The sequence below is a fragment of the Octodon degus genome, unplaced genomic scaffold (assembly GCF_000260255.1).
Source record: "Octodon degus isolate 3935 unplaced genomic scaffold, OctDeg1.0 scaffold00138, whole genome shotgun sequence".
Lineage (NCBI taxonomy): Eukaryota > Metazoa > Chordata > Mammalia > Rodentia > Octodontidae > Octodon > Octodon degus.
Window position 1 is genome coordinate 3,112,624 of NW_004524714.1, and position 11,543 is coordinate 3,124,166.

Below are 11,543 nucleotides of genomic sequence, written 5' to 3' on the forward strand. Positions count from 1 at the left end.
GATACATATAAATGTCCATTTTGTATCTGTGTATTCAAAATGGTTAGGACAGATATATAGTTACATTCTCTTAATGAATAGAGTGATTTGTTCTAATGGTATTTGTAAATAGGATATCATGTCCGCATCTTGTACAGCAATTAACCACCAGGAAGAATGTATGCAATATGTTAATTGTTGAAACTGTCTTACCAATTTGGTTTGAAACTGTCTCATTGCCATTTGTTTCTCAATAAAATTATGGAAAATAAATAAATAAATAAAGGTGTGTGCCACCATGCCCAGTCTATATAGTCTGGATTAAATTCCCACTGGTCTTGGGCTGGTCTCAGGTGTTAGTTCCAGTTTCAAATCCCATCCATACCACTTGCTGTCTCTGTGAAGAGACAACTTTATTCTCTAGGCACTTATCAGTAAATCAGGAATAATAATTATACCTGATTTATTTGAGCTATTGTTAAAAAAAAAAAAACTTAAATAAGGCACATAAAATAGTCAGCTCAAGACCTAAACACTGTACGTACCTAAACAGGGGAGCCTGTCACAGACCCCAGCACCAGGTGGGGAACTAGAGTGACAGCTTAAGGTGTGCCTCTACCAACACCCAACTAGGAAAAGCATCCTCTTGAGTCCTTGGTTTCTCCATCAGAAAAGCAGGCACTAACACCATGTGTCATTCTTTCAATCCACACATATTTACTGAGCACCTATGAACCAGGCATATTTTAAGTCTTGAGGAAAAAGCAATGAACAAGTCAGTCCCCGTCCTCAGGGATTTTTTTTTTTTTTTTTCACTAGAGGAGATACGCAATTTTAAGTGTTATGAACCAAGTGTGGTGGCGCACGCCTGTAATCCCAGCACTCTGCAGGCTGAGGAAAGAGGATCACTGTGAGTTCGAGACCAGCCTGGGCTCAAAGTGAACTCAAGCCTGGCTTGAACTGTGTAGCAAGACCCTGTCTCAAAAATAAAAATAAAATAAAATTATGTGTTACGATACAATTTTAAGTAGTAATAAGAAGTGAAAAGAAAGAACAGAGTAAGGGAGAGAAAGAGGAGAGAAACTTTCCACTCACTTAGGGAAGCCTCCCTGACAGAGACTGAGAAAGAACATGACAAGGACTGCTTTCCAGGCTTCTAATAAGAAGCAGCCCATTCACAGATATAGAGCCAGAGCACGGGCAGCAGGGAGGAGGGGCCAGACCCCAGGAACATGGGGGACCTGAGGAGTGTATCTCCTTCTAGAAGGAGGGAGGAGTCCCTAAAGAATTTTAAGCATGTTTTGGCCAGCCTCTTGCTAGCTAGTCATGCATACTGTGTATGCCCTAAGGTGATTCTGAGACGGAGGGCGCCCTTCCGAGTAACACGCAGCATCTCCTAAGGGACTTGATTCTTGGGTAGCATACGGACTGTGAGTGAGCTCACAGAGTTGGTGAGCTTACAACCTGGGCAGAAGGCACAAAGCAGGGCTCATTCCAGCACCCTGTGTTCATGCTAGCACCCTTGCCCGTTCTGGGTCACTTACGGCAAACTCCTCGGGAGTCACTTTCAAGACATCGAAGACGACAGCATCATAACTCTTGCTGGCATAGTCGCAGCTCTGGCCCTCCAGAGAGTCTGAGCTGCTGCTGCCCTGTGGAGAACGCAGAGACATGACACACCTGAGTGATCTGCCCCCAGCGAAAACGGAGGATGCTAGAGTGAAACAGGCACACAATGCAAAGCTCCCACTGCGTAGGGCTTTACTCTGTTCCAGGCATTATGTAAAGCGCTTAATATGCATGCTCATTTAATCTGTATGATTAGCCTATGTGGTTACACTATTATTACTCCCATTTTACAGACAAGGAAGTAGAGGCAATGCTACTTCTTTAAGGTAGCAAGGCTGCAAACTGACAACCAGAATATGAATGTGGTTTTCTGCCTGGCTCCCAACACAACACTGCTAAGTCACTACACCTGTTTCTGGCCAGTGGTATTTAGTAGGTAAAGAGTTATAACACAGAGCTAGGGGGAGAGCTCACTAGTAGATCGCTTGCCTTCATGCATGAGAACCAGGGTTCTGCCCACAGAACAGTAACAAAATAGTCCCAGCATACTCCTCCCTCAGAGAGAATAGGCAAGGCCCCACCTCTCAGAGGCCTGGGCAAGTCTTCTGTTCCTTTATGTCTTTCAAATATGACCTTGGTTCACCTGGTTTGTATTTTTTTCTTTCCTGAACCTGTTGCAGGAAATTGCTACCCGCAATGTAGAACTGACCCTCCAAACCTTATCTGAGGTTTAGTTCACGCGTGGTAGACTGGGAACTCAGAGCCTGCTGGTGGATGAGCTGAGAGGTAAGCATTAGACTGTGGAGACTGTCACGGGGTTACACGTGGAGGAGTCCCTCGCGTGAAGAACACACTGAGTCCTGCATGTGCAGAAAGGAGCTCCCATGAAGATGCAGGCTCACACTCCCCAAGCGTGGCTGGTTTCGTGAAATCCCACCCTGTGGATCTCAGAGTGCTGCACGTGCCTTCTTTGTAGTTTTATTTCATTTCATCAAACTCCACTTTGGGGAATCCATCAGGCTTACCACCCAGCACTCGTGCCCTGTTCATAAGTGATTTTAGTTGTCTCAACTCATCAAGGTTTTGTGGTTTCCATTAACCTCAACATCTTGGAGTAGGATTTACAGAATATACTTTTATTAATTCCTTCTTATTTCACTCTTTCCTAAACTTCTATATCTGGCAAAATGCTGCAATCTTACTGGAAACAAGAGTGCTTTAGGCCAGTTAGGAAACCTACTAGTCAACAACTAAAAATGTGAAGTTAGAGGAGCAGGAACATAACCTGCTAGCTTCAGTAGGCCTGTGTCATGGAAAAGTTTTTACAAAGGAGTCGGCTATATTGAAAACCCTGAGGCGGTCTTAAGAGGCACAGTGTTAAGAGCTCTGAAGTTAGACAAACCTAGATAAAAAGAGAGCATCACACTGCCGGCTATCTGAACCCAGGCAGGCGGCCTCACTGTGCTGAGTCTCACTCCTCCTCTGTAAACAGCAACGTCCAACCCCCCAGAGCTGTGGTTCAGGGACTAAATGAGGCTGAGAACCCATCTGGCAGAATGCCGCTCTCAGGAGACTCTGGCGCCAGGCCTGGCAATCCTAAACTGCCACAGTTGCTGCATGCCTATAATCCAGGCACTCTGGGAGCCCGAGGCAGGAGGATTGCATGTTTGAGCAAATCCTGAACATCCACATTTTTAAAAAAGGTTAAGAGTGTAGCTCAAAAAAAAAAAAAGAAAAAAAAAGAAGGTAGCTCAGCCCATAGGCCTTGCGTTTAATCCCCAGTACTGGGGGGAAAAATTGCCACAGGTAACAAGTTCTCCCTGAGGAAAACCTGAGTCTGAGAATAAAAGTAATAAAGATAGTTCCTGATGCTTTCAGAATCAGTACTCAATTCTATCTACCAGCCTTAAGTGCTGACCTTGAAAAGGCAAAGATCCATAAATATTTCTACTACTTCCATCCACCTTCCTGGAAGCAGCTCAACCAGGTGGACAGTGCTTATTCCTCTGGGACAGCACGGGAGCCTTCACTTGGACCCACATTCCTGGCCAGCTGCGGGACCCCAGCAGCGTTTTCCTCTGCAAGCCTCAGGTTCCTCCTCTATAACCTCAGCTACACAGTGATGGGGTTGCTGTGAGGGGGAGATGAGAGGACGCCCGGGAACATGCAAGCAAAGCACCTGGAATAGAGTAAGCACTAAACTCGGGGCACGCCGGGGTGTGAGCGTGTCGTTCAGTCACCAAGATTAAAGGAGCATTTCAATTATCCACGTATGCACTCATTCAACAAACATTATGGCGGACTTACCATATGCTTGATACACCCACATGTGCATGAGCTGGTCCTCAGTATCAAAGGGGATCAATTCCAGGACCCCTCAAAAATACTAAAATCTACAAATGCTCAAGGGTGTGGTCCAAAATGGCCTAGTATTTCCACACAATCTATTCATACCTCCCATATACTCTGAGTCATCTCTGATTACTTATAATACCTAATTAAATGTAAATGTTCTATAAATGATTGTCACACTATATTATTTAGGGACTAATAAGAAAAAAAGTCCATATATGTTCACCACATGAAATTTTTGAGTATTGTTGATCACGATTAGTGGATTCCAAGAATATGGAGAGATGACTATATTCAGTACATGTGTACATATCCATCTGTCTACACAACACACACATACATTCATATGTACACACATGCATACCTCACACAGAAAGGGGAAGGAAGAAGGTTCATTCTGGGTGGAGTATAAGCTACAGATGGAACCAGAAATCTGATTCTTCTAGGCACCAGTGTCCATTCTTGGTATTACAGATTTTTTAACTTTCTTGTAACACCCCATTGTACCCAAATGTATACTCATTCAGGGTATTTTTTTAGTCAAAAGTTGCCCTAAATCTTTTCACTGATGATGATGGTCATGCAGTTATCTTATTTATGAGCTATATTTGTATTTGATTTTGACATTAAGAGGGTCACCCCAAAGAGTTTTTACAAAGATCTCTAAGAAACAAACTGGCTTCTATGACTTTCTTTCTGGTTACCCTGGATTCTTTCAAAAGCCCCACTTGATGGCAGCCCAGGACCCAACACTGCCTGGCCAGTGTGTGAGAGGTGTCAGGCATTACACATTTGCCACGGGGGAACCAGCCTCAGATGACACGCACTGCTTCTGCATGGCAGTTCCATTCCTGAGCTTGGGGAGCAAACTCCCAAGCCTGAGACAGGGCCTGGCTCAGGGCCCCAGATAAGCACTCCTTACAGCCATTTCCTATGGAGAAAGGCAAGTAAGAGCCAGCTGGAATAACTTCTGCTGACTTCATTCTGGAATGTGCAACTTATTTACAATCAGCAGCAGCTTTTCTGGGAAAGGTCTGATCCCTTCTTGCCACCAAAAGGGAATGTGGCACTTGCTACAGCTGGACTGAGCAGGTATTTGTTTTTCTTTGAAGAGAACAAATTCAGACAACACACTGATCCTAAGGGCTGACCACCTCCCAAAGCTCATGCCTATGTGGCCAGGGACCTTGGGAGTGCTAAGAATGGTAGCATTCAATGGGGGCCTGGGGCCTTGCTGCCGGGGCTCTGCTGGGGCTGGGTGAGCTGAAGGCCCCACCCAGTCCTGACTGAAGCCTCCATACCTGTGGAGTGGCAGAGGTGACCAACATGCTAGCCATCAGACCATTCCTCTTGTACATAGTCTCCAGGCCACAGGGAGCTTCAGGGCAGCCTCTGCTGGTGACATAACCTGCCTGGAGAAGTCCTGCAAGAAAAAAGGAGCGCATAAAAACCAGCTCTCAACACCACTGACCCCCATTCGAGAGGGAAAGCTATGCCACACTCAGATTACCCAGAAGGACACTCCAAAGAAAGGTTGTAAGCTGGTAGTCTTCACAGTATACTTGGCCCAAGTTAATTACCAATGTCTAAAAACTGAGTTTCACATAGAATTCTGGATCTCTGACTTTTCTAGCAGCAGTGAGCCCACAACCCTCTGCGGTGGCAATCAGCTGGGCTGAAAAGGCTGCCCTGTGCCTCAGAGCTTTGGGCTCCCACCAGGCCATGTGGCCATTTCAGCATATCCCTGGCCTTGGCAAGCACCAGAGCCTGTGACATTTTAGAGAAATATGGCATGATCCTCTCTTGCTCCCCTGGGTGCCACACTGCCTCCTCAGTGATAATGTGGACAACAGTTAACCTCACACAGCACTCACCACCTTGGCATGCACTTGGCATCTGCTGACTCACCTAACCCTGCCCACAGTCCTGAGGTAGGCCTAATTATTGCACTCATCCTACATGTGGGGAAACCGAGGTACAAAGAGGTTTAGGAAAGAAAGAGACAGATACAAAAGGTCAGCGGTGCCATAGAAACTGACATGGAGTGAAGGGAAGGCTCTAGAAGGTGGTGGGATGACTTCCAGCCTGAGGTGTCCGCATGATGTATCCTTCCTCAATGAAAGGGCAGAGGTAACACAGCAGAGTGGTGATCAAAAACACTGAACTTGACTTGTGACATGCAGGATCTGCAGTGCCTGTGAGGAAAGTGGTCTTGGAGGGTAAGACCTAGACTGGAGGTGATGAGGAAAGATGGAAAATGCCAGCCCACCCTTCATTTAACTGAACCTCCAGGCCCCATCACACAGCAGTGAACATTAGCCAGATGGAATGTCGAGGTCACTGAGCTCCTCCTTACACAGCCCCAACTGTCCACAGACCCTCTAGCACCCTCAGCTGCCCTCAGATCTTCCTTTCCAACAGCACCTGCCCAGACTGTCCTTCCCTCTCTTCCCCAGAATTCAGAAGAACTGGATTTTCCTATTAATAACCATTGGGGGATCACGTGGAGAAAGCTGAGTGAATCCCAGACAATATCACTGAGTTGCTGCTGGTTTCCTCGGTGTGAGGACGGCGTGGCAGTGATCAGGAGGAGGTCTTCATCAGTAGGCAGTGCGAGGTGAGCTACAGCTCCCTTCCCAGCAGGCTGGTGAAACACGTATGAGATGGAACAAACATGGCAAAGTTTATAATGTCCAGTGCTTGACAACTTCGTAACAAAGTTGAGAGACAAAACTAGGATGGAAAGACCCACATCTTCTTTCATGAGCAAGGAGAAGGGACAGGCTAGGAACACTCATTTCTAAATCATTTCTGTCCTAAGAGAATCTATTTCCCTGTCACTCAAGGCCATGAATCTATGGCTGGTGAGGTTTAAGGAACAGCCACGCACAAGATTCACTAAAGAAAAGGTACAGATGGAAAAATACGGTATCAGAGAAATGGAAACAAAAGCCATGAAGACATGCCACTTCACACGCCTTAGCATCAATAAAACTAAAAAGCAAAAGCAAACCACAGTAAGTGTTGGTGAGGAAGTGAAGAAATGGAACACTCCTGCACTGCTGGTGGGAAGGCAACTGATACAACCACTTTGGAAAGAAATCTGGCAGTTTTTCAAAAAGTTAAACAAAAGCTTACCATACAGCCCAGTAAGTCTATTCCTAGGTATCTACCTAAAATAAACAGAAACAGGGGCCGGCAAGATAGCTTTGTGGACTAAGCTTCTGCTTAGGCAAGTGCAGGGACCAGGGTTCAATCCCTAGCACCACAGGCCTCACCAGCCCCACCCCTAGGCATGCTGAGCCAGCTGAGACCAGATGGAGTGGTGCACGCCTGTAATCCCAGCTCTGGGGAGGCTGAAAACAGGAGGTTCACTACAAGTCCAGGCTGCATAGTGAGACCCTGTACCAAATACATAAAAAGTAAAATAAAATAAGATAAATAGAAACATATATCTATACAAAAGTATGTCTGGGACTGCTTACAACATCGCTACTCCTGAAAGTCAAAAGTTGGAAGGGCTGGTGAGATAGCTCAGCAGACTAAGTGCCTGCTTAGGCAAACACAGGGACTGGGGTTTGATCCTCAGTGCCACATGCAGTGCCAGCCCTGTCCCTGTGGTGTGCTGAGCTGGAGATGGAGTCTGGGCATGGTGGCACATGCCTGTAATCCCAGATGCTGGGGAGGCTGAAAATAGGAGGATCACTACAAGTCTGAACTGCATAGTAAGATCCTGTACCAAAAAAAAAAGTCAAAAGTTGGAAACAATTGAAATGTCCACGGATAAGCAATGCATTATATACACAAAATGTAAAACTACTCAGCTGCTAAAAGAAATGAAATACTGGTATAAGCTAAAACATGACTAAACCTCAAAAACATCACACTATATGAAAGAAGACAGATGCAGAAGAATGAACTGCATATAATTCCATTTTAGGAAATGCCCAGAAAAGACAGTTTGTAGAGACAAAAACACACATCAGGAGGGTGGAAGCAGACCTGACTGTACATGGACACAAGGGTGTCTCTAAAGTGATGGAAACGTTCTAAAGCTGCCTGGTGGTGACAGGCACACAGCTCAGGAAATATGGATTCTATGACATCTCAACTGAAGCACAATAAAAGCACTCTGACTTCTGTTCCATGGGGTATCTCAATTTGCATGTTTAATATCCCTTTAAATAATCAATATTAAAGTGCTAAAAGCCTACTCTATTAGTACAAAACAGAGAAGATGCAATCAATAAGCAAGCTTCAAGGAATTTGCTATGCTGAAGAAACAGGACGTAGAGGGAAGGAACAGCCCTGAGCAAGGGAAGGGCACGGACAGGACCCTCCCACAGAAGCCCCCTAAAGTCCCAGAGGCTTCAAAATGGAGAATTCGAAAATGAGATATGAGTAAACCCTGTTCAAATGCTTAAAGGCAGCACAAGCCAAGTGCCTTGGTCACCTCAAACCAGACTAACCAGTCAGAATAGGCTGCGTAAGCAGGACCAGCCCAGCCACTCTCCCAAGCCAGAAGAGACCAGCCTGAGGGGACAGAGCCTACTCAGTTCAGTTCAGATTGGGGGGGTGGGCACAGCAACTCTGCTGAGCTTAACAGTCACAGGGAAGGCTGACTGGCAGACGGCCTCTTTCAGTGGGTCCCACCTGCTAGGCTCAAGGCTGAAGTGACTTTGCTCTTGTCCCACTGTGCCTGGAATTTTGTGGGTCTCCCCAAGGGAAGCCCAGACCTGAAACCCAACCTGTTCAGGCCGGCATACACCAAAGGCCTTGTTCTCCTGACCCATCTGCCTCACCCAGCCTTTCGACACAGGCGCCCTGTAGCACAATGGCCTCCTCCTCCTCTGGCCTGCAGCTTGCCCCTGCTTCCCATCAGAAGAATGCCACCAGAGCATCCACTCCTCCACACGTCAGTAAGAGCACTGGCGGTGCACGCAGACGCTGGGGGTGCATTCATACTTCTGGCCCATTTCGTCTTCACGACAGCCTCTGGAGGCAGACACTACTTGGGCTCCTGGGAAAGGGAGGAACAGAGAAGGACTGTGCCTTACTGCTCGTTAGTGGAGGGATGAGGAGCTCAAACTCTGGGTCTGGGCTCTTACTTGTTCCTGCTGTGGCCTCCTGCAAGCCCAGGTGGGACTGAACAAGGAAGCAGCTAGGACATGCTTCATCCAGGCCAGTTACAGGGCAAGCACTTGGCCAAGACTGTTACTACCAGTGCTAGCATGATTTCTATTCATTTATTCTTCTCCTTTCCTCAAACACACAAACAAACAAAAAATAGCTTTGTGTTCAAGAAAGAACAGCATCATGCTTTGTGAAATGCATTCCAGCATGGGCTCAGGCTCCGAGTCCATGAGCCCAGTCAGGAATCAGTGTGCAAGACTCTGTCAATCAAGACGATGGACCCACCACTGGGAACGGACACCCTTCCACCGCCAGTGTGGCCCCAGCCCACCTCGAGACAAAGTATGGCAGCAGCAGTGTGTGACTGGTTATGCTTTCTATGGAAGGCCTGAGCTGGAAAGAAAGATCAAGCTTGTTTCTGATCTGACTCCTGAATGTCTTGCCACTCACTGACAGAAACAGCCTAATTTATGGACAGCAACTCATAGAGAAGTGATATTTCACATGCTAAGAAATGACAAAACCAATCCAAAGGGAACAGCCTTGCCAGGTCCAGAGAAAGCCCCACCCCTTCAGCTTCCACCCTGGAGCCCAGTGGAGCTGTAATGCCTGTATCAGGGTACAGCCTCCCACCAGAGCTAGCTCAGCCCAGCTCCTCCCCAGGCACTGTGCCCCTGCCCAAGAGGAGGGCCTGAACACGGGCGACAGCCACCCACCCTTCTGGCAACTCAGAACCCTAAGACCTCGGTCTCTGCTGGTCACCCAGGCTGAGGCGCTGTGCTCTCCGGAGTAGAGGGTGGAGCTGTACAGATACAGTCTGGTCAGACTTGTTCTGCAGCTAGGGGAAAGCAGCTGCACAGGGAAGCAACGGCAACAGCACATCCCGGGCCCTGCCACAAACATCACTTTCAGCGTAAGGTGGGAAGCGTGGGTTTCCAAAAGACCCTGACAAAGGCTCATTCTTAGACATGCACTTTGTGCCAACTGCCAACTCACCAGAAAGCTGACCCTGAAAATGCAGTGGGCTTACTGGGATGGAACAAAAAGCATATTATTCACTCATTTATTGGGCATTGTTCTATTTGTTCATTTATAGACAAGGTCTCAATAAATGGCCTAGGGTGACCTCAAAGATGCAATCCTCCTGCCTCAGCCTCCCAAGTTGTTGGAGCTACAGGCAGGCACCACCACTCCTGTTCACCGGGCACTCATCGTTCTAACCACCAGTTTTTAACTACTGTGGGCCTTCAGCCCTTTGGGACCCCAGAAACGTTTTTAAATGCATAAAATAAATAAATGCATAAAATAAATTTTATGCAAAAATGCATAAAATTTTATGCATAAAATAAATAAATGCATAAAATAAATTACATAGGAAACCAATGAAATTAAAATCATTATTATTAGCTGTTATTTTTTAAAACATTTTGTAGTGTAGTTATATTTCTTCATATAAGGGAACATATAAATTTATTATTATACTGAATAATAAGTTCTATTGTTAAGTCTAATAAGTAACGTAATACCAAAACAGTCATGAGCATAGATACTGAAATGCCCACAACTGTTGAATGGTACAAAAATCCATTTGATTTCTTTTTTCTTTTTGGCAGAACCGGGGATTGAACTCAGGCCCTTGCGCTTGCCAGGGAAGCGCTTATTCTACTGAGCTGTCTCCCCGGCCCTATCCATATGATTTCTACTGTGACACAATTCCAAGTAGGTTAGTATTACTGTGGCTCATTGTTTATATTAGTGAATGAGAGAAATTCTAACTTTCAGCTAGAAGTTAGTGAAAACAAAGATCAGGATCAGCGCAGGCATCACAGCGCAGAGCCATCGCCCTGGGTGGGGGAGGGGTGTCTGCGCACTGCAGGCACAGGGTGGCTGCGCAGAGGCAGTGGAAGCCCCTCCCCATTCTCCCAGCCAGCCCCACAGCACCCCAGGTCACATGGGCTCAGGGACACAAAACAAATGAGGCTGCAGTGCTCTGGGGTCGTGTAGCGCCCTAACAGTACGACCACAGCAGCAGCGTCCTGCCACCTGCTCATCCTCATCCATGGGGCAGACTCTGTAAAGCTTTCCCGAAGCCTGGCCCCGTGCAGAGGAGTCACGTGTGCCTGGGCCTCAAGGAGCTCAGATGCGGCTGCATCATCCGTCGTCCTCACCTGTTTATCAGATACTAATGCTCTGCTAAAGAATTCACATGCATTTTAAAACCCATTTTACAGATGAGGACACTGACTCTCAGGGAGACAGCCAGAACTGCACTGTAAAGCACATCTTTACATGTCTGTGCCAGCTGCACCCCTGGCTGGCCAGGCTGGTCAGGGAGGGGGCTGGCATCGGAGAGGGGCACCAACTTCTGGGTTTGAACAAACTAATATATACACACCCAAACCCTATTCTTCCTACCCTCCCTCTGCCTCTCCTTACTCTCTCTCTCTGTCTCTCTCTCTCTCTGTCTCTGTCTCTCTGTCTGTCTCTCTCTCTCTCTCTCTCTCTCTCTC

The 11,543-nt window shown here is 46.8% G+C and overlaps 1 protein-coding gene across 7 annotated transcripts in view; it reads right to left on the reverse strand.

The window, feature by feature from the left end:
- The window catches only part of Ralgps1 (Ral GEF with PH domain and SH3 binding motif 1), a 291,187-nt gene that overhangs the window by 234,795 nt on the left and 44,849 nt on the right, over nt 1-11,543 (reverse strand). For all 7 annotated transcript variants that reach the window (XM_023701690.1, XM_023701689.1, XM_004641556.3 and 4 more), the window contains exons 2-3: nt 5,202-5,323; nt 1,524-1,631 (exon numbers count right to left, since the gene is read on the reverse strand). In XM_023701690.1, coding sequence (XP_023557458.1) covers nt 1,524-1,631; nt 5,202-5,258 — 165 coding nt within the window. In that variant the 5' untranslated portion in view covers nt 5,259-5,323. The remainder of the gene's footprint in view (nt 1-1,523; nt 1,632-5,201; nt 5,324-11,543) is intronic.